Genomic DNA, 23,318 nt, shown 5'->3' with positions numbered 1-23,318 from the left:
TCTCCCCTATCCACGCTACTAGTTACATCCTCGAAAAATTCTATAAGGTTCGTCAGACATGATTTACCTTTCGTAAATCCATGCTGACTTTGTCCAATGATTTCATCACTTTCCAAATGTGCTGCTATCCCATCTTTAATAACTGACTATAGCAGTTTCCCCACTACCGATGTTAGACTAACTGGTCTGTAATTCCCCGTTTTCTCTCTCCCTCCCTTCTTAAAAAGTGGGGTTATGTTTGCTACCCACCAATCCTCAGGAACTGCTCCAGAATCTAAAGAGTTTTAATTGGAACAGCTTCTTAGCGAGATGCTGTGAAAGTTCGACAAATGTCGTATTTGAATGTAAAATTACAGGCTCTGATAAGAGTTCTGTTAAGTTTTTGAAGGGAGCCAAAGGCGAGTAAAACTGGAATCCAGGTGCTGGCCTTGGTTTTGAAGTTGAGATAAGATACATTCTTTCTGAACTGAAGTCACTTCTATACTTCGAAAATATTGGATGTTTTCTGAAAGTCCAGTTTTGTTTTTGGTTTCTTATCAGGTGTTTATAGAACATGGTTTAGAATGTTTATCAATAATGACAGAAGCAAACTGAAGAGGTCCTGTTTGTCCAACTAGCAGATTTGGCAGTCTGCCAAGGCCTGTTTAATCCATGGAGCAAGATCGAGCAGGTGAGTCGGAGGAGCCACAAGGTGGCGGAGAGAAGCCAAGACATCCGAAGAAACAAACTAAGGTAACCGAGAATATAGAAGAAGCCTATCTGGAAAAATTCCAGAAGGAGAGAGACAAGTTGTGGAGAAGGGTGTCTAAGAAAATCGAGAGCCAGAAGAAACTGATGGAATCCACAGAAAATGTGACGATGGTGCGAGCTAATCATGGACAATTACTAAGTCTTGGTCTCCAGGTTAGAAAAATGCATTAACGAAGGGCAGACTGCATGGGGAGGTGCTTGAAAGACACACCCAGTGGTTTAAATAGAAGGTGCAATTCTTCGATGAATTTGTGGAGTTTATGAAGGATTGGCTACTTGAAACCGAAGAGCTTATGGACCCTGTTGCTGAAAGTGCAATGCAACAAGGTGTCAAAATCAAACAAGAAGTAACACCACTAGAGAGCATCTCAAACGTCTCTGCACGAAGATCAAGACATAAATCTGGTTTTGTAGCCAGTTCATCCACAAGGGCTTTTTACAAAATGTTAAATAGTCAGCTCGACATAGTTAACAAGACCCACACCAAACCCAAACCAATTAGGAGCAGACGAGGGCATTCGATCCAATTTGTGATTCCAGCTACAAAGACAGATGTGTTCTTCCCCCGCACAATTAAAGCATGGAATAATCTCCACCCTACTATAGTTACCCAACCAGATGCAACTAAATTTAAAGTAGCTCTTTCTTCCCAATAACCCTTTCTGGCTTAAGTCATCCCCCCACCACCTCCAGTTTAAATTCCATTTGGAATATTTTGGAGGACCAAGAAACCAAGAACCAAGAACATAGCTGCGCTTTCGTTAAAAGTTAAAGCGATGGAGCTAATGCATGAGATTGAGGAACAAGAAATGCGCCTTAAGAGAGAGAGGCTGAAGAACAAGAAATGCGGTTTAAGAGAGATGCTGAGGAATGAAAAAGGCAGTTGAGTAGACAAAAAGAACAGCTGGAACTAGCCACAAAATTGGCAATTGCCAAATGTACAGCAGAGATACTGGAAAATCGAGGTTCGAGATGCGGCTCGAAAGTATCTCAGGGAAGAGTTCCTCAGTCCAAGAAGGAGCTGCTGAGCTGGAGTCAGCAGCAGCTGGATTAAATCCACCGCCGGGGACCACTAGGTCTCATGGCTTTGAACACCCACAGAAACAGTGGTGGGCTGACAAAGCTTTACCTCAACAACAGGATGTCAGACCGAAGCAACAAATTTATGGGCTTCCTGATGTGGCTCGTAACAAACTACCAATTCAGTTTGTTTATCAGAGGCCTAATACACAGGCTTGAGCAAGCCAAGCCACGATGCCTGTTTATGATACGAAGAGGACTCATGACAAAACTTACTCAGACCAGTATTCGTTTCAGAGGCCTGTTTATCGTCCGTCTGCACCAAGCCAAGGATCTCAAGGTGAATTCTATGAATTAGTGAGGAGTCAAACTGAAATCAGTAAGCTCATAGCTCAACAAAATCTCTCTTCCACCCTACTACCAATGGAAATTCCTAGATATGATGGTGATCCTTTGCGGTATGAAGCTTTCATAATGGCGTTCATGAAGGGTGATCTTATAGAGGTGTATAAAATCATGAGAGGAATTGATTGTGTAGATGCAGAGTCTCTTGCCAAGAGTAGGCGAATCGAGGACAAGAGGACATAGGTTTAAGGTGAAGGGGAAAAGATTTAATAGGAATCTGAGGAGTAACCTTTTCCACACAAAGTGTGGTGGGGGTATGGAACAACCTGCTAGAGGAGGTGGTTGAGACAGAAACTATCCCAATGTATAGGAAACATAATTTATTTTAAACAATAAAGCCTCCCAACTTGTCCTAAGACTTCAAAAAATTGTGCCCATGCACCCCTCCCAGTCTATAACTGCAGCATTTAAAAATTGTAACGTGCAGCTGATATTGGTTTTCGTCTTTCTTCCAAGTGTTAAGCATAATGGCTTTACATTACCTTTCACCAGGCGATAGCCCATTTCGTACCAGCTTGCTTCTACTTCAGCTTTGCTGCCAACTTCCCCACTGTATACTATATTTCTGAGCTTAATTTTCTCTTCAAGCATTGATACGTATACTCACATCAACATTGTATTTTAGATATAAAATTATAGCTAACACCACCTACTAAGGAATGCCATTGTATAAAAACATTCCAGTCTGAAAGACAATCTCTCAATTGCTTTCTGTACTTGAGCCAGACTCCTGGTAATTAAATTGGTTTTATATTTCTATCTGGTTTATCGACGTCGACAAGATGAAGGAAGGAGTTATTGACTTCAGGAAGCATAGTGGAGTGGATGCGGATGAAGAAAATACTTGAGAACTTCACGTTCCTTGGCGTTAATATTGCCAACAACATGTCATGGATCAACCTCATTGATGCAACAGCCACAAAAGCACACATACCTTTTCACTTCCTCAGGAGACTTGGCATATTTCCAGTGACTCTTACAAACTTCTACAGATGCACCATAAAAAGCATAGTGTCGGGTTGCATCATAGCTTGGTTTGGGAACATCTCTGCCCGCGACCACAAGAAATTGAAGAGTTGTAGGTGTCGCCCAGTCCACCACGCAGACCATACCTCCCACCATTGACTTCACCTACACTTCAAGCGGCCTTGGATAAGCAACCAACTTAATTAAAGGCTTGTCCCATCCCGGTCAATCCTGTCTGGCACAAGGTACAAAAGCATGAAAGCGCGTGGCACCAGACTCAGGAACAGCTTTTTTAGTGCACGCCACCAGACTCAGGGACAGCTTTTCCCCCTCCATTCAAGCTTCTAAACAATTCTTCCATAAGCTAGGCTACTGTTAGATTCAGCTCTACCCCACTGAGGAGATTGGACTTTGTCTATCGAATCAATGCTCTACAGATCTATATTCTGAATTCTGTATCTTCCCATTTGGTCAATATGTTGTACTTGAGTTTGAACTGATTCTATATATGTATGGGATATCTGATCTGTTTGGATAGCATGTAAAACAATGTTTTTCACTGTATCTTAGTATATTTGACAATAATAAATGTAAACCCAAATGGTATTTTGTTAAATGCCATTTGTAACTTTACTTTTAAAATAACTTTTCAATCCGTTATTATGAATACATTTAATATAAGGGAGCAAAAAGTATGTCATTTGGTTACGTGTAAATTGGCATGCAATCTTACCTATTCCAGGAATAATGTGGAACTCATCATTTACTTTCTTGTCTACCGCCGTGGTAATGATGTTAACCTTGGGAAAGGCGTAAGCCACTGAATGCACTCCCATCTCAGCCATCAATAAGGAGAGTAGAAATATTTTATCTTCCTGCACGTCATGATCCTAGAATGTCAGAATAATTTAATGCAGTATGACTTTCATCAACTACAACACCAAAATTAGTGTTAAGCTATGAACAAATTGACTAAACAAAGATTTCTGCAAGCTAAATTTTCATAAAATTGCTGGAGACTTCAAATATTCAAGTAAATTTAATGATAGCGGGAAGTTAATTGTATGTGCTAAGACTTAATATGCCAGTTACTATATTTTCACAGAAATATCTTGCTCCATGCGAATCTAAAACACAAATGACTATGAACTGCATCATAACATTACATCCAACATATCGTAAACTTGTCTGCTGTGTCAACAAATGTGATTCAATTCTGCACCCTCAGCTTTGGGCAAGACAAATAATTAAATTCAGACACATCAATATTTGTACTATCACTTTACACCAACATACAGGTTTTTGGGAAGGCAAAAAGTTATGTTATCTAAATCAATCTTAAAATGTTCTAACAATCGGACAAGTTAATGAATATCTAAACTTACAGTGCCCTCCATAATGTTTGGGACAAAGACCTATCATTTATTTATTTGCCCCTGTATTCCACAATTTGAGATTTGTAATAGAAAAAAATCAATGTGGTTAAAGTGCACATTGTCAGATTTGGCCACATGACAATGTGCACTTTAACCACATTGATTTTTTTCTATTACAAATCTCAAATTGTGGAGTACAGAGGCACATTGTGCTCCATGTAGAAATGACAGCAATTTTTATACAGTCCCCCCATTTCAGTGCACCATATAGTGTTTGGGACACAGCAATGTAATGTAAATGAAGTAGTTATGTTTTCTCTGGTGTCTTCTCTGGTGATGCTCTTCCAGGCCTGTATTGCAGCCATCTTGAGCTTATGCTTGTTTTGGGTGCTAGCCCCCTTCAGTTTTCTCTTCAGCATACAAAAGGCATGCTCAAGTGGGTTCAGATCAGGTGATTGACTTGACCACTCAAGAACTAACCATTTTTTAGCTTTGAAAAACTCCTTTGTTGCTTTAGCTGTATGTTTGGGCTCATTGTCTTGCTGAAGAGTAAACCGCCGACCAATGAGTTTTGAGGCATTTGTTTGAACTTGAACCCCCCCACCTGAGACGTCGGGAGTCAGACAGGAGCGGCGGCCCCAGGCCCACAGGCAGCACAGAGAGGCAGCGCTAAATACAGCTCAACTCTGCCTGTTAACCTACCAGCCCTACCTGGGTTTACCGAAATTACGGCCCAGGCTTACAGCCAGCACGTGGAAGTAGGACCACATGCTCCATTATTACCTCTTTAATAATTGACTCCAGCATCTTTCCCACCACCGAAGTCAGGCTAACTGGTCTGTAATTCCCCGTTTTCTCTCTCGCTCCTTTCTTGAGCCACCTCCCTGAGGACCCTGGGATGCAGACCATCAGGTCCAGGGGATTTATCATCCTTCAGTCCCATTAGCCTACCCAATACTATTTCTCACCTAATGAAAATTTATTTCAGTTCCTCTATCCCCTTAGATCCTCTGTCCTCCAGTACATCTGGGAGGTTGTTTGTGTCTTCCTTAGTGAAGACAGATCTGAAGTACCTATTCAACTCTTCTGCCATTTCCTTGTTGCCCATAATAATTTCACCCGTGTCTGCCTTCAAGGGACCCACATTTGACTTTGCTATTCTTTTTCACCCATAACATATCTAAAGAAGTTTTACTGTCCTTCCTTATATTCCTGGCCAGCTTCCCTTCGTACTTCATCTTTTCAGCCTGTATTGCCCGTTTTGTTTCCTTCTGTTGTCCTATGAAAGTTTCCCAATCCTCTGGCTTCCGGCTACTCTTTGCTGTGTTATACATCTTTTGTTTTAGTTTTATTCTATCCCTAACTTCTCTTGTCAGCCACGGTTGCCTCCTACTCCCCTTAGAATCTTTCTTCCTTTTTGTAATGAAATGATCCTGCATCTTCCGGATTATGCCCAGAAATTCCTGCCATTGCTGTTCCACCATCATTCCTGCTCGGATCCCTTTCCAACCTTGGCCAGCTCCCCTCTCATGCCTTCATAGTCCCCTTTGTTCAACTGCATCACTGACACTTCCGATTTAACGTTCTCCTTCTCAAATTGCAGATTAAAACTAATCATATTATGTTCAACGCCAATTTAGTAGTTTTGCTTGCCTTTGACACCCCCTTTAATGTCAACCAATATGCCCCATTTCAAAAACAATGAGCACTCCATAAATCACAAATACTGTCTGCATCTGTCATCCGCATTCAATACTGCCAAGCCACAAGGCAAAATATGTTTTAACCGATTTACCAACATAATGAAACATTACTACTGATGACATATTTTGGTATTTTTATACCAATTTTTCTCCACAAATATTTCAAACAATTAAGAAACTGAAAATGTGTAACTGTCCTAAGAAAAACAAGCCAAAAGTTTAAAAAAAAGCAAAAACTTTAAAACTCCCTTTCTCTTATAACAAGTCACCCTTAAACATTAGCAGATGTTGCAATTTAAATCAACACAAATTCCAGCAGCAATCTACACCTCTAACCAATTAACTGAATGCTCACCAGAAGGACTCGAACTGCCATCATAGCAGCAGCACCTGTTGACACCGTACTATCCATCAAAATGACATAATCTTCACTGATATCCTTGGGTAATCGAAGATAATGTAGCTACAGGAAAGTAAGAAACAGATCAATGTACATCCATTAAGAGACAACTTTCATCTTGTTGGGAATACAGTTTCATCATTTGAAAATTATTGAAGAGTCACGAAGCAATTAGTCTTAGAGAAAGATATATTGCTATCTATGCTGATGTTTATGTTTATATTGAAAAATATAACTCACTAGCAGACCCACAAGAAGCTACATATTCATTCAGTTATAGTTAAATGATTAAATATTTTAATAGTTTAACCAAGCTTATTTCAGATGCAGGCAGCAATGTTTTATATATTATATTTTATAGAGAAAATATTCACACCATGGCAATTGTTCTAATTCACTAAGCCAAATATTCTAGAATTGAAGAATAGCTGGTACCTCGGGCTCTCCTGTGTCATGATTAGTCTGAATAAGAATCTTCCCTAATCTGATATCCTTGCACACTGCTGTTAGAGCCTGTTCCATGGTTTCACCAGCACGAAGAATGGAGACTCCTGTTATCTAAGGGATAAGGAATAGTTCAGTTACGATAATGAATGACTGTTCCAAGTCCTTTCTCTTATTTTCCCCCATTTTCTCTTCAAGGATGAATGTTAGTAAAACAGATATTCAAGACATCAAGAGCTGTCCAATTAAATCTCTAATTACGCATTATTCACATCAACAAGTCCTCTTCAGCAGTCTGTTCACAATTATCACATCCAGTCATGGCTTGTCTGTCTATCTATATATATATCTTTATTATAACTATAAAACTCTGTGTGTGTGTGTGTGTGTGGGTGTGTGTGTGTGTGTGTGTGTGTGTGTGTGTTAGTGTGTGTGTGTGTGTGTGTGTGTGTGTGTTATGTGTGTGTGTTTTCGCATCTTCTTGAATAAACAATGCGCGAACGTGAAAATTTTGACATATTCTGGTAGAGATTTACCCCCTGGAATCTGAAATCGGCTTACCTGCAAAATGAGTCTTTTATTTCTTGAGTTATTAATAGAAATGTTCACAAATCCGATCAAACTTTGAAATCAAAACGCCTGTTTTTCGCTGATGACGTGACGTGCCTGCCTGCCGTCTGCTCGCGCTGCGACTGATGTCACCTCTAACCCCTCCTGTGTGTGTGTGTGTGTGTGTGTGTGTGTGTGTTTTTCGCATCTTCTTGCCCCCGTTGTTCAGAAATGTCGACCCCCTGAACACCAAAATTAGATCATAGTTGAAGACCGCGTTGCTGTTTTTTCCAACCCGTGCTTCGACTGATGTCACCTCACTCGCTCTCGCCCGCTGACCAAAGATCATAGCTGAAGACTGCGTCGGCCCAACCGGTGCTCCATTGGTCGACACTCGCTCGCGCCTCGGGTCTCTCCCCCTCCCCTCTCTATCCCCCCCCCCTATCTCTCTCCCCCCCTATACCCCCTCCCTCCCGTGCCCCTCTCTGTGCCTCCGTGTCCCTCTCTCTCTAAACCCACCCTCTACAGCAGCCCCTGCAAGTTAGGGGTTATACGTGAGTGGATAGGACGGAGGATGGGGTAAAAGGAGTGAATGAATAATATTAATATAATATATTGTTTTTTCGAGCAGCATGAATACACACCACACACACACATCCAAGATCAGCGTACTAATAGTTATAAGAATGTTACTGGACCAGTTGCAGACTCATTGGGTTTGCTCCCCCAACGCAAGATTCCACTACTCACCTGTTCCCCCAACTCAATATTGCACCGCTCATGTATAGCGCAGGCCCAGCTCATTTCTCCTCATACCCCAGCACTCCCTCCTCCTCTTCACCCTCCCTTTTTAGTAGAGAGGGAGGGGTGGGAGAGAGGGGAGGGGGGGGCAGAGGGAGGGGGGGGGGGTAGAGAAGGACAGGGAGGGGGGGGTAGAGAGGGAGAGGGAGGGGGGGTAGAGAGGGAGAGAGGGAGAGAGAGAAGAGAGGGAGAGAGAGAAGAGAGGGAGAGAGAGAAGAGAGGGAGAGAGAGAAGAGAGGGAGAAGGGCTGAGAGGGAGGGGAGTAGAGAGAGAGAGAGGAGGGGGGGTAGAGGGAGAAGGAGGGGGTAGAGGGAGAGGGAGGAGGGAGAGTGGGGGTGGAGGGGAGATAGAGGGAGAGGAGGGCGTTGTACTACATTGGGGAGGTAGGGAGTGGGGGATAGAGGGAAAGTGGGCTGTGTTTGTGAGAAGGGAGAGTGGGGAGTGGGATGGGAGGAGGTGAGGAGTGGGGGATCAGGGAGACAAAGTGAGAGGAGGGGAGGGAGGGGGCTAGTGGAGGAAGCAGAGGAGGGTTGATGGAGGCTGGGAAGAGGGAGGATAATACAGGAGGGGAATAAGGGACTGAAGAGGGGGTGTGAGATGCGTTCACATTGAACTTCTTTTTTACAAGTTATTGCCATTTTAAACTTTAAAAACGTCAGCCACGCCTGGCAGTTGGGAGCTATGTCCCACTTGGTCTATAGTAATATACAATAATGCATACAGTTGATATTTGCGATTGTGTGTTCAATTTTCTTAAGGATAAAATTTACTCTGAAATTTAAACTTCATTGAAATTTGTTGCAGTCTGTGGGCTAAATTGATCTTGTTCCTCTCCAGCATAACACTGTGGGATACTTCCTACTTATTATTCTGTTTGTCTCTAACAAGCCAGGTATTGAAACATGGTAGTCAGAAATGAACTGAAAGTCAGATATCTTACCACCGACCCAGCTATGGAGCACAGATGTACCAAGCAGAAGGCCCAGATGCAGTTCACATTTGGTCTCCCAGTTTTATGACAAGAAAGGCTTGTATAAAAAGTCAGTTCTAAACAAAACTGTAAGTGAAGGTTCGTGGATTACTAACAAAGGTTTGAGTAGATTGGATCCTAGTTAGTGAACATACGAGGCACTGATTGGCAATAGGGCCCCTGGTCCTCAAGCCGGAACATTCACAGGCAAAAATCCATCATCTGCAAACCGGTTGCAAATCCCTGCCCACCGCTGATGGTATTGCAGCAAAGAAACACCTCCGCTAAGGGTGGCAAGGCTGCCTTTGAGGGCTCATTTCAGATAGGCTGGTACAAACAGTGTTGCAGTTCAGTGGGGGTGCGATGTTGCACTTGAAGCTATACTCAGCCAGGATGAGTACAACTATTGTTCTGCATTGGCAGGGCCTGCCCCATGTGTTGACAGACCAGCTGGATTTCACACTTCTCCAATCTCTTCGTGTCAGATCTCTCCCCCTCTTTGTTTGTTTTAACAACCCAAGAATGTGTTACCATAGAAAGATCTCTGAGCTCGAAAAGGCTGTAGTCAAATGAAGAGTCAGGGGTTACAACAGCTTCCATCATATCTAAGCTGAGGCGATGACGAAGCGTATGATCCGGGTGGTCTGTCAACACATAGAGCGAGTCTGCTGGACTGTACCCAGTCTCAAATCTCAGCGCCGGGTGCCCACCCACACCAGCTCTCTGCACCGCCATGGGTGATTCACTGCTGAATTCACGCCAGTTTCCCATGCAGTGGTGTACAGCAAGGGGGGGAAAGGGATTTGATTATCATCACAACGCTATATGCAAATTTGTACACGCTGCATTAAAATAGCAACAGTATCAGTTCTCAGCACTGTGAATTGGCGGTGGTTGGTGAAAAATAGATTTTAAAAGTTATTAATTTCCTTTTGTGAATAATGTTATTAGACCTCTCATCAGAAATGTAATTACCCATTTATATTCATGCTTTTAATTACTTGATTTCATGATTACTCTTTGGTTTAAACAAAATCCTTTTAACTTTCTGCTTCAATCATAGATTAATCCCAGAGTTTAAATTTAAAACCCATGTTCTGCTATTTGAGCCTTGCTCATAGCGCACAATTTGTCTGCATTGGTTCCTTTGATTTTCTTTGCAATCTTGTAAGTCGGGAATTAAACAAGATGAAATTCCATTTGTCAAATGAATTACTGATTACTTTTTACTTCAAATGTAGATATTATCATCCTGTAAATAAATGATGCAAAATTTCACCCAATAGAGCACTAAAGCCTTTTTAGAAAAACATTGAAATGTCATAGAAACATAGAAAATAGGTGCAGGAGTAGGCTATTCGGCCCTTCGAGCCTGCACCGCCATTCAATATGATCATGACTGATCATCCAACTCTGTATCCCGTACCAGCCTTCTCTCCATACCCCCTGATGCCTTTAGCCACATCTAACTCCCTCTTAAATATAGCCAATGAACTGGCCTCAACTACCGTCTGTGGCAGAGAGTACCAGAGATTCACCACTTTCTGTGTGAAAAATGTTTTTCTCATCTCGGTCCTAAAGGATTTCCCCTCTATCCTTAAGCTGTGACCCCTTGTCCTGGACTTCCCCAACATCAGGAACAATCTTCCTGCATCTAGCCTGTCCAACCACTTAAGAATTTTGTAAGTTTCTATAAGATCCCCCCTCAATCTCCTAAATTCTAGCGAGTACAAGCCTAGTCTATCCAGTCTTTCTTCATATGAAAGTCCTGACATCCCAGGAATCACTCTGGTGAACCTTCTCTGCACTCCCTCTATGGCAATAATGTCCTTCCTCAGATTTGGAGACCAAAACTGTACGCAATACTCCAGGTATGGTCTCACCAAGACCCTGTACAACCGCAGTAGAATTTCTCAACTAGAACATTATATCTCATGAACATTTAGTATACAAAACAATCCCGGGTAATGAACATGAACGTTTTCAAAAATGTCCATGTTGATATTGTCCATAGAAACATAGAAATTAGGTGCAGGAGTAGGCCATTCGGCCCTTCGAGCCTGCACCGCCATTCAATATGATCATGGCTGATCATCCAACTCAGTATCCCGTACCTGCCTTCTCTCCATACCCCCTGATCCCCTTAGCCACAAGGGCCACATCTAACTCCCTCTTAAATATAGCCAATGAACTGGCCTCAACTACCCTCTGTGGCAGAGAGTTCCAGAGATTCACCACTCTCCATGTCGGAAATCACTCAATACAGTATTCAAGCCTCCACAGTATTGTAATGAATGACACCAAAAGCACTCAAGACTGATAAAAGGATGAACAATTACTAAAAATGGAGAGAAAGAGGGGGTAAACTATCCCTGCCGCTCGCAGAAATTAGCGTATGTATGTACATTGGACTTTAAATATTTTGGGGAGCTCATTCATAAATAGGGATGTCCATAGATCCGGTGTTGATAATGCATGTAATCCAAATGCTCAGCTTTTGTTATTTTTTAGGTTTATGTGCTATAATTCAAATTTATCTATTGGAGATTTTCCAGGGTCTTGTTAATATATTTTTGTTCTGCCATGAAATTTTAATCCAGTAATTTCAAACAAACATTAACAAACAGTAATTTCTGAAGTTTCTGAAGACAACAAAGGCAAGATTCTCACTCTTTTTCCATCAAATCGTTTCCCTTCATATAGCGCTTCTTGAGGTGTTTCCACGGTAACAGGCTGTGAATTTTCACGGATGGAAATTAGAATTTGTTTAAAGAACAGTTACTTTGACATTAAATATTAATACACGTGACATTACAGCACAAAATCATGCAATATTTCCACCCGGCTATTTGTCCTTCACATAAGCAGAAGCTCCACATTACATTCCTACTCTGTTTCTATATATTCTTTATTTCCCCTCGCCTTCAATTAGCTTTGTAATACATACTTAAAATGTTGATCTTTGGTATTGCATTTCACAGCCACACATGCTCCCACAGAAATGTTCTTCCATCCCAAATATTCTACAGTCAAACCTGTATTTTTGCCCCTTTGTTCTACATCCCTCAAAATGAGAAAAACAACAGATAGAAGAAATGGTCTTGTGCAGGAGACTTGCATTGTTTTTTTTGTAAACTCCAAGAGGTTCAGCATTTTGTGTTCTGCCTTCGATTTAAACCAGCATCTGCAGTGATTTCCTACACAGGGAGTAATGCTGTAGTGTACAATGTGTAGAAGCTGCACATTTGGGCGGTGGTAGGGCAGTGGTAGAGTTGCTGCCTTACAGCGGCAGAGACCCGGATGCTGTCTGTTCAGAGTTTGTATGTTCTCCCTGTGACCAGATGGGGTTTCTCCGAGATCTTCTGTTTCCTCCCACACTCCAAAGACATACAGGATTGTAGGTTAATTGACTTGGGATAATTGTAAAAAAAATTGTCACTAGTGTGTGTACGATAGTGTTAGTGCGAGGGATCGCAGGTCGGCGCGGACTTGGTGGTCAAAAGTGCCTGTTTCCGCGCTGTATCTCTAAACTAAATTAAATTACTTCTAAATTCACTCAATAGGTGCCCATTCTCACATTTTGGCTGTATTTCCTAGAGTAGTAATTTCCAATGGCAACCAAGTAGAGAGGCTGATGTTTTCTCAAATGCCAATATGCACTTGCCATCATCCCAAAACAGTATCAAAAAGGGGGAAAAACAATCTGATTATAGGCAACACGATGACCATTCTTGAAGATTCCAGGTGTCATCACCTTGCCAGTCTCCATAGGCATGGCTCGGTATGGCTCTTCATCTTTCACTTGTTAAGTCTTTCTCCTGTACTCTAGACTCACGCCATAAGTGTAGTGCCTCTGAGCAACTGTCAGAGACCTATGCCAAATTTACCCGAAATGGAGTTGTGGATCGCATTTTAATAAAATTCAGTTTTGGGTCATCAATCTATTTTGAAATGAACAAAGATTCTTGCCAAAACAATTTCTACAACCCAATGTTCCCAGTTGGTTTTCCCATCTCCTTTTTAAAAATATCCATCAAATCACCCCGTAATGTTCATTTTCTTCATGAAAGTCTATGGTTGGACTCTTCCAAGAATGATTAAACTTTACTTGCAGCATCGACAAATTAAATGACACTACATATCAAGTCAAATAGGACATCAGACTCCCTATTTTATCACCGATAAGCACACTCAATAAACTTACCTTGAGCGGCAGAAAGGAAAGAGCATGCTCAATCAGCAACCTCATTAACCTTTTTGAATAGAAGATGAACTCATCTCGACTTGTGTCTTTATTTCTATGTAACAGGAGAACAAGGATGTGAAATAAGTTAAGATTAGTTTAAAAATTGTACAGGAGAATTAATGCAACTGTAAAGCAATGAATCCCTAGAACCCAATGACTGCATTATAAGGTTATAAAAAAACAGTGGCACTGGTAGTTATCTTCCAAAATTCCACTGCTTTGAAACCTATCTGCCATTAATGGAAAGTTAACAAATGTATCCTCAGTATTATGAGCGCAAGGAGAAAGAATAAAAGGAACAACACGAAAATTAGCCTGACACATCTGATGAGTGAAATGCTGGAACCTATTCTTAAGGGAGCGCTAAAACAAAAGCATTTTAAAATATTAATAGGAAAACATATTTAGGAAAGTAATAAATTAAAAAAATCCATCAGATTTTTTTGACAGGGAGATATACCAACTAGAATAGATAAGCAGGAGTCAGTAGATGCGGTTCAATTGTGCTTCCAGAAGGCCTCTGATAGGATGCTACACAAGACTATAAGATACAGTGGCTTGCAAAAGTTTTCATACCCCTTGAACTTTTCCACATTTTGTCACGTTACAACCACAAACGTAAATGTATTTTATTGGGATTTTATGTGATAGACCAACACAAAGTGGTGCATAATTGTGAAGTGGAAGGAAAATGATACATGGTTTTCAAATTTTTTTACAAATAAAACACTGAAAAGTGTGGCTTGCAAAAGTATTCAGCCCCCCGAGTCAATACTTTGTAGAACCACCTTTCGCTGCAATTACTATATAACATATAACCATATAACAATTACAGCACGGAAACAGGCCATCTCGGCCCTACAAGTCCATGCCGAACAACTTTTTTCCCTTAGTCCCACCTGCCTGCACTCATACCATAACCCTCCATTCCCTTCTCATCCATATGCCTATCCAATTTATTTTTACAATTACAACTGCAAGTCTTTTGGGGTATGTCTCTACCAGCTTTGCACATCTAGAGACTGAGATTTTTGCCCATTCTTCTTTGCAAAATAGCTCAAGCTCAGTCAGATTGGATGGAGAGCGTCTGTGAACAGCAATTTTCAAGTCTTGCCAGAGATTCTCAATTGGATTTAGGTCTGAACTTTGACTGGGCCATTCTAACACATGAATATGCTTTGATCTAAACCATTCCATTGTAGGTCTGGTTAGGGTCGTTGTCCTGCAGGAAGGTGAACTTCCGCCCCAGTCTCAAGTCTTTTGCAGACTCTAACAGGTTTTCTTCCAAGATTGCCCTGTATTTGGCTCCATCCATCTTCCCATCAACTCTGACCAGCTTCCCTGTCCCTGCTGAAGAAAAGCATCCCCACAGCATGATGCTGCCACCACCATGTTTCACAGTGGGGATGGTGTGTTCAGGGTGATGTGCAGTGTTAGTTTTCCGCCACACATAGCGTTTTGCATTTAGGCCAAAAACTTCAATTTTGGTCTCATCTGACCAGGGCACCTTCCTCCACATGTTTGCTGTGTCCCCCACATGTCTTGTGGCAAACTGCAAAGGGGACTTCTTACGGCTTTTTTTCCAACAATGGCTTTCTTCTTGCCACTCTTCCATAACGGCCCGATTTGTGGACTACACGACTAATAGTGTCCTGTGGACAGATTCTCCCACCTGAGCTGTGGATCTCTGCAGCTCCTCCAGAGTTACCATGGGCCTCTTGGCTGCTTCTTTGATCAATGCTCTCCTTGCCCGGCCTGTCAGTTTAGGTGGACGGCCATGTCTTGGTAGATTTGCAGTTGTGCCATACTCTTTCCATTTTCGGATGATGGATTGAACAGTGCTCCGTGAGATGTTCAAAGCTTGGGATTTTTTTTATAACCTAACCCTGCTTTAAACTTCTCCACAACTTTATCCCTGACCTGTCTGGTGTGTTCCTTGGGCTTCATGATGCTGTTTGTTCACTAATGTTCTCTAACAAACCTCTGAGGCCTTCACAGAACAGCTGTATTTATACTGAGATTAGATTACACACAAGTGGACTGACTCTATTTACTAATTAGGTGACTTCTGAAGGCAATTGGTTGCACTGGATTTTATTTAAGGGTATCAGAGTAAAGGGGGCTGAATACTTTTACACGCCACACTTTTCAGTTTTTTATTTGTAAAAAAATTTGAAAACCATGTATCATTTTCCTTCCACTTCACAATTATGCGCCACTTTGTGTTGGTCTATCACATAAAATCCCAATAAAATACATTTACGTTTGCGGTTGTAACGTGACAAAATGTGGAAAAGTTCAAGGGGGTATGAATACTTTTGCAAGCCACTGTATATACTAAAGTTTAGAAGAGAGAGCGTTGACTTGATTAAAACACATGATCCTGAAGAGTCTTGGAAAGATGAATGGGGTAAAGATGTTTGATCGTAGGATACACTAGAACTAGAGCTCAAATTTAAAAATAAAGGGTAGCCCATCTAGGGCAGTGATGAGACAAATTTATTTCCTCTCAGAGGATGTTAAAGGCCCGAGTGGACTAATACAGTTTATAAATTATATGTATTTATATGCAAAATCATAGGAAATTGGAACATGGATAACATACTGATGTAGACTGTGAATTGGTTGCGAGACAGGAAAGGAAGACCAAAAGTAAACATTTTTAGGTTGGAAGGCAGTGACCAGCGAAGTGCTCCAAGGAGTAATGCTGGGCCACAGTTACAACTTGGCCGATGATGCCAACTGTGAAATAGCCAATGGAACAAGAATGGGTGAAAATACCTGGTGTGAAGAGAATTCATGGATATATAGACAGGTTAAATGAGTAGTTGAGGAGAGTCATGATGGAACATAATATGGAAAAATGTGAGGCCTATCACTGAATAACATCTACAAATCAGCACCATTTAAAAAGTACTTCACGTTTTTATTTCTTGTTAACCAGAGTATCCTTATCCTTGTTAAGGAGGGTGGTACAGTGGCACGAGCTGGTAGAGCTGCTGCTTCACAGTGCTGGGTTTGATCCTGACCTCAGGTATTGATCATGTGGAGTTTGCACGTTCTCCCTGTGACCATGTGAGTTACCTCCCGCATCTCAAAGACATGCGAGTTTGTAGGCTAATTGGGTTCTGTAAAATCACCCCTCATTTGTAGGGAGTGGATGCAAAAGTGGAATAGCATAGAACTAGTGTTTACGAGTGTTACACAAAAAAGCTGGAGAAACTCAGCGGGTGCAGCAGCATCTATGGAGCGAAGGAAATAGGCAACGTTTCGGGCCGAAACCCTTCTTCAGACTGATCGGGGGCGGGGGGGGGTGGGGACAAGAAAGGAAAAGGAGGAGTAGCCAGAAGGCTGGGGGATGGGAGGAGACAGCAGGGGGGCTGAGGAAGGGGAGGAGACAGCAAGGACTAACAAAATTGGGAGAATTCGATGTTCATGCCCCCGGGGTGCAGACTCCCCAAACGGAATATGAGGTGCTGTTCCTCCAATTTCCGGTGCTGCTCGCTGTGGCCATGGAGGAGACCCAGGACAGAGAGGTCGGAGGCGGAGTGGGAGGGCGAGTTGAAGTGCTGAGCCACCGGTAGGTCAGCTTGGTTATTGCGGACCGAGCGGAGGTGTTCGGCGAAACGATCGCCCAACCTCCGCTTGGTCTCACCGATATAGATCTGCTGACATCTAGAGCAGCGGACGCAATAGATGAGGTTGGAAGAGATGCAGGTAAACCGTTTACGAGTGATTGATGTTCAGCATGGACTTGGTGAGCTGAAGGGCCTGTTTCCATGTTGTATCTCTAAAAACTAAAGGATCATTTCAATTTAATATGCCGTAGTCTGGATCAAACCTGGGCCTTTGGCACTGTGAGGCAGCAACTCTACCACTGTGCCTACTTGTTTCACACAACGGAGCCCAGAAATATGACATTAATTTATCTTCATTTATTTAAATTAAAATCTTTTATGCACTTAAATAGTTGTAACTGTTCCCCAGTCTTGGCAATGGTGATAATGCACCAGACTTACTTCTTTATTATATTCCCATTTCCAGTATGCAAGACACAGTACAATAGCTTTGCTCCCGTAATTATACATTTAAAAAATAAATCTTTTAGATCAATTCTAAAATTACCTGATAATTGTGTGCATTCCTCTAACTTGTGGCGTGCTTTCAAGGACACTTAGTTTATCCGGCAGAGGTTGACCTTGGTGGGCAGATGCAAGAGCTGCTCTGTGGAGGGTACAGTTTACACCAGGTGAAAATTGTCACCTACAAATGAATCTACCAGCAAGTACAACAAGCAAGTATTTTGTCTGTTGGCAATATGTCAGAAAATACAGCAATTATCAATCACCCGTTTGAAGCCTACAGATAATATATTGCAGAGCTCTGAGAGAGATGATTTATTTTGGTGACATTCCAAACTCATGACCTTCGATTAATTCTCCCCCTAACAGCATTGTGGGTATACCTATAACTTGAGCACTATGTCAGTTCAATAAGCCAACTCACCAGCACCTTCTCAAGGGCAACAAAAAATGGACTATTAAATGCTGGAAGTCTTTTGACTGCGAAGCCCATTTCCCTTCAATGAATATATTTAAAAAGAATATATCCATAAAATATCATTGTAAGTTTTCAGCTTTTAATTTCAAATACTGCCATGAGTCACTTAAAGTTCATGGTTACTTGGTAGAAAATAAAATAGCATGAACTGAACATACGGCAGTTAGTTGGAAACTGAGTGTAGGCATTAATGTGTCTTTTTTTGACTGGCAAAGATGCAATCAATGGTGTTCCACAGGGATTGGTGTTAGGCCCTCAACTTCATACAATTGATGAAAGGGACTTGAATGGGTGAGGGGATCACCTTGAAGAACAATGAGGACCCGGAGTGGGGGGGGGGGGGGGGGCGCCGTGAAGGACGGTGGGAGAACAAAGGAGGACCCGGCATGGGGGAGGGGGGCACTAGTTTAGAATCCTCTGCCCAGGGGATAAGTCTGCGTTTGTTTGTTTGTTTGTTCGGGGGAAGGCGCTGTGCACACGGCAGCCAGCCAACGGACAGTTGTGTTTTACTTTTTGTTTTCACTTTTAATTTTAATTTTCGTGTACCTTACCTTTCTGTGTGCTGTGACTGTCAAAAGTTTTATCGAATCGTATCGTATCGAATGAAGGGAATAGTATGTTGGAAAGTACGTTGCGATATATGAATCATCATTAGACACGGTTGAAGTGACGGAAGACTGGAGGGTGACTGATGTTATACCTCTATCGAAGAAGGGCTGGGAACCATAGATTAGTGAGCCTAATATAAATGGTAGGTAACCCACTGGAGAGATTTCTGAGGAATAAGATATATATGTATTTGGATACACGGGAGATGATTAGGGATAGTCAGCATGGTTTTGTACGTGGGAGATCGTACCTTGCAAATCTGACTTTTTTTTAATGTAACCAAAAAGGTTGATGAGGGCAAAGACGTAGACGTTGTCTGTCTGGACTTCTGCAAGGCATTTGAGAAGATTCCACATGGTAGGCTGCTCTGGAAGGTTAAATCTCATGGGAGCTGGGGCGAGCTAATCGACTGAAAATAAAAATGGCTTCAGGGAAGAGAGTGGGTGATGATGGCAGGTTGTTTTTCAAACTGGGGGCTGTGACTAGCAGTGTGCCTCAGGAATCAGTGCTGGACCCATTACTGTTTTGTGGGTTATATCAATGATTTGGATGAGAATGTAGCAGGCATGATTAGTTAGTTTGCACATGACATTAAAATGGTGGGTATCGTAGATAGCAGGATCATCATCAGTTGGGCAATTGGGCTGAGGAATGGTCAATGGAGCTTAATGTAGATAAGTGCACAGTGTTGCATATTGTGAAGTCAAACCTGTACAGGACTTTCAAAGTGAATGGTTGGGCGCTGGGAAGTGTTGTAGAGCAGATGGATCTAAGAGCACAGGTACATTGGGCTTCATCAGTCAGGGTAATGAGTATAGAAGTTGGGATGTGCAGGAAAGAACTGCAGATGCTGATTTAAATCGAAGGTAGACACAAAATGCTGGAGTAACTGGAGTTACTCTGGAGTAATAGAAGTTGGGATGTTATGTTACAGTTGTATAAGATGTCAGTGAGGCCACATTTCAAGTAATGTGTTCAGCTTTGGTCACCTGCTCTAAGAAGGATGTTGTTAAGCTGGAAAGAGTTCAGAAAAGATTTACATTGAGGGCCCGAGCTATAGTGTCAGGCTTTGACTTTATTTCTAGGAGGCAGAGGCAGAGGTGTGATCTTTTAGAGGAGCAGCACGCCCTTATTTTGTCAAACAAGAAGTCAAACATACGAAAACAGATCAAGATAGATACTGAAGCAAATAGAGAGAAGCAAATTGTCCGAGGTGCGGACAGGAGATTCTGTGGTGGCAGGCGAGACCCGAGGATGGTCTGTTGCCTCCTTGGTGCGGTCCGTGACATTCAATATCATGGACCGACTTCAGAACATCCTCGAGAGAGGTGAACAGCCGGAAGTAGTTGTGCACGTGGTCACAAACGACGTTGGGAAGAAAAGGAAGGAGGAAGAAACTCTAAACATGAGTTTAGACAGTTAGGAAGAAGACTGAAAAGAAGGACTTCTAGGGTGGTTATCTCTGGATTGCTTCCTGCACCTCGTGCTGGTGAAGGCAGGGACAGGGAGATAGGGGATCTGAATGTGTGGCTGGGGGGCTGGTGCAGGGAACAAGGATTTAGATTTATAGACCACGGGGATCTCTTCTGGGGTAGGGGTGATCTGTACAAAAAGGACGGGTTACACCTTAACTGAAGGGGGGTCAACTTCCTGGCAGGCAGGTTTGCTAGTGCTACACGTGTGGGTTCAAACTAAATAGCAGGGGGAGGGGTTGACAAATTGGGAGTATAAAAATGGTGTTAAAGAGGAAGTGAGTACAGGAAAAGTTACAAAAGACTCCCAAATTAATGGGAAGGAAAGTTCGAGAGGGGATAAGAGAGTAAGGTCAGGGCCAATAGTGACTGGTGTGAGAGGGGAGGAAAATACCAAAGTTAAAGTGTTGTATATGAATGCACAAAGTATAAAGTGGATGAGCTTGCGGCTCAGTTAGAAATTGGCAAGTATGATGTTGTGGGAATTACAGACATGGCTGCAAGAGGGCCAGGGCTGGGAACTGAATATTTAGGGGTATACTTCCTATCAAAATGACAGACAGATGGGCAGAGGTAGCTCTGTAGGTGAGGAATGAAATTCAGTCCCTTGTGAGGGGTGACATAGAATCAGGAGATGTAGTCAGTATGGATAGAACTGAGGAATTGTAAGGGTAAAAAGACCCTAATGGGCCCCCAAACAGTAGCCTGGATACAGGGTGCAAGTTGAATCAGGAGTTAAAATTGGCATGTTGCAAAGGTAATGCTATGGTGGTTATGGGAGATTTCAACATGCAGGTAGACTGGGGAAATCAGGTTGGTACTGGACCCCAAGAAAGGGAGTTTGTGGAGTGCCTTCGAGATGGATTTTTAGAGCAGCTTGTGCTGGAGCCTACCAGGGAGAAGGCAATTCTGAATTTAGTGTTGTGTAATGAACCAGATTTGTTAAGGGGACTCAAGGTAAAGGAGCCATTAGGAGGAAGTGACCATAATATGATAAGTTTTAATCTACAATTTAAGAGGTAGAAGGGAAAATCAGAAGTGCCAGTATTGCAGTTGACCAAAGAGGACTATGGTGGCATGAGGGAATAGCTTGCCAAAGTTGACTGGAAAGAGACCCTAGCAGGGATGACAGTGGAACAAAAATTGAAGGTATTTCTGGGAATAATACAGAAGGTGCAGGATTAGTTCATTGCAAAGAGGAAGAAAGATTCTAAGAGAAGAAGAGGCTGACAGTATAAAAATAAAAGAGAAGTATAACACAACAAAGATGAGCAACAGAAGATAAATAAAAAGGCAATACGGGGAGAAAAGATGAGGTACGAAGGTAAGCTAGGCAAGAATATAAAGGAGGATAGTAAAAGCTTTAGATATGTGAAGAGGAAAAAAAAATAGTTAAGACAAATGTGGGTCCCTTGAAGACAGACACAGATGACTTTATTATGGGGAACAAGGAAATGGCAGACATGTTGAACAGGTTGGATTTGTCTTCACTAAGGAAGACACAAACAATCTCCCAAATGTACTAGTGGCCAGAGGATCTAAGGTGATAAAGGAAGTGAAGGAAATTCACATTAGGCAGGAAATGGTGATAGGTAGACTGATGAAACGGAAGGCTGATAAATCTCCAGGGCTTGATGGTCTGCATCAAAGTGGTACTTAAGGAAGTGGCTCTAGAAATCGTAGACTTAATCGTAGGTGATCATTTTCCAATGTTCTATAGATTCAGGATCAGTTCCTGTGGATTGGAGGGTAGCTAATGTTACCCTACTTTTTAAGAAAGGAGGGAGAGAGAAAACAGGGAATTCACGGCTCGAAATTAACAGTTGCCCGGGTGCCAATGGCCATCTAAAGTCCTGCCGGGCAACCTAAAAGGCATTATTTTGCCAGGCTTGGCAAGCACCCGGGATACCTGCCGTTCAACTCTGAGCGGACCCCCCTCTCTATCTCTCTCTGTCGCTCTCCATCTCCGCCCACCATCCATGTCCGGGCCGCCGGGCTCTGCTCTATGATCTTTGGCCAGGCCTTGGGTCTCCGTTCTCCAGCTGCTCCTCATCCATCAGCACGGCCGGCTGCCTTGCAAATGCGCACTGCCACGGGCTGCACATGCGCACTGCCACGGCAACTGGTCAGCGCCGGGCACTTTTTCCCTCCCTTTGCATTGTAGGAGATCTGGCCGCCATTGCTATCTGGCCGCCGCCTCGCAGCGCCTGCTGAAACCCAACGCAGAATCACTCAATGGAGCTGGAGTAACTCCCTGGAGTAACTCTTGCATCAGGAAGCAAGAGTTACTCCAAAAATATTCCAAATGGAATTTAAACTGGAGATGGTGAAGGGTCCACCATCAAACTCCAAACTCCGAACAATAACAGCCTATTGCACTTTATCTGTTTATTTATCGTGTATATATATGGTCTATGGTATATAGATACACTGAACTTTTATCTCCTGTTCTGTATCATGTTCACATATTCTGTTGTGCTGCAGCAAGCAAGAATTTCATTGTCCTATCTGGGACACATGACAATAAAATTCTCTTGACTCTTGACTTGGACTTAAGCAAAAAAGGGTTCTTGAGGAAAAAAGTTCTATTGTACAGTATTGTGTGTGTAGGAAGAAATTGCAGATGCTGGTTTAAATCTGAAGATAGACACAAAAAGCTGGAGTAACTCAACAGGTCAGACAGAATCTCTGGACAAAAGGAAAATATTAAGTTTTGGGGTGGGTCTGAAAAAGGTTCCTGCACACCTTTGGAATGTGGAAGGAAACAAGAGGACCCAGAGAAAACCCATGCGATCAAAGGGAAAAGGAGCAAACTCCATACAGACAGCACCCATACTCAGGATCAATTCGCGTCTCTGGCACTTTATGACCAATGTACTTCAATAGTCTTGAACTGAATTAAAACATACAGTAACTGTAAAGGGGGACATAGGGTCACTTAGAGATTTAAGACTGAAAATGGATAGTTTCTTTTTTTTAGTAACCAAAGTTATCAATGTATAATTTTTTGTGTTTTGGAAAACAAAATATAGTGGCACAGCTGGTGG

General features: G+C 42.3%; 1 protein-coding gene across 4 annotated transcripts in view; it reads right to left on the bottom strand.

Annotated features, from left to right (window-relative positions):
- The window catches only part of si:ch211-243j20.2 (uridine-cytidine kinase-like 1), a 93,855-nt gene that overhangs the window by 13,425 nt on the left and 57,112 nt on the right, over positions 1-23,318 (bottom strand). For 3 of the 4 annotated variants that reach the window (XM_055635492.1, XM_055635493.1, XM_055635495.1), the window contains 6 exons: positions 17,756-17,854; positions 13,589-13,682; positions 12,055-12,117; positions 7,056-7,178; positions 6,576-6,683; positions 3,875-4,031 (listed from right to left, as the gene is read on the bottom strand). In XM_055635492.1, the coding sequence (XP_055491467.1) occupies positions 3,875-4,031; positions 6,576-6,683; positions 7,056-7,178; positions 12,055-12,117; positions 13,589-13,682; positions 17,756-17,854 (644 nt within the window). The remainder of the gene's footprint in view (positions 1-3,874; positions 4,032-6,575; positions 6,684-7,055; positions 7,179-12,054; positions 12,118-13,588; positions 13,683-17,755; positions 17,855-23,318) is intronic. The other variant, XM_055635494.1, reaches the window with a different exon arrangement.

This window comes from Leucoraja erinacea, chromosome 5, assembly GCF_028641065.1.
Source record: "Leucoraja erinacea ecotype New England chromosome 5, Leri_hhj_1, whole genome shotgun sequence".
In the NCBI taxonomy this organism is placed as follows: Eukaryota; Metazoa; Chordata; class Chondrichthyes; order Rajiformes; family Rajidae; genus Leucoraja; species Leucoraja erinaceus.
The sequence above is the reverse complement of the archived record's forward strand: the minus strand, read 5'-3'. Positions and strand labels throughout refer to the sequence as shown.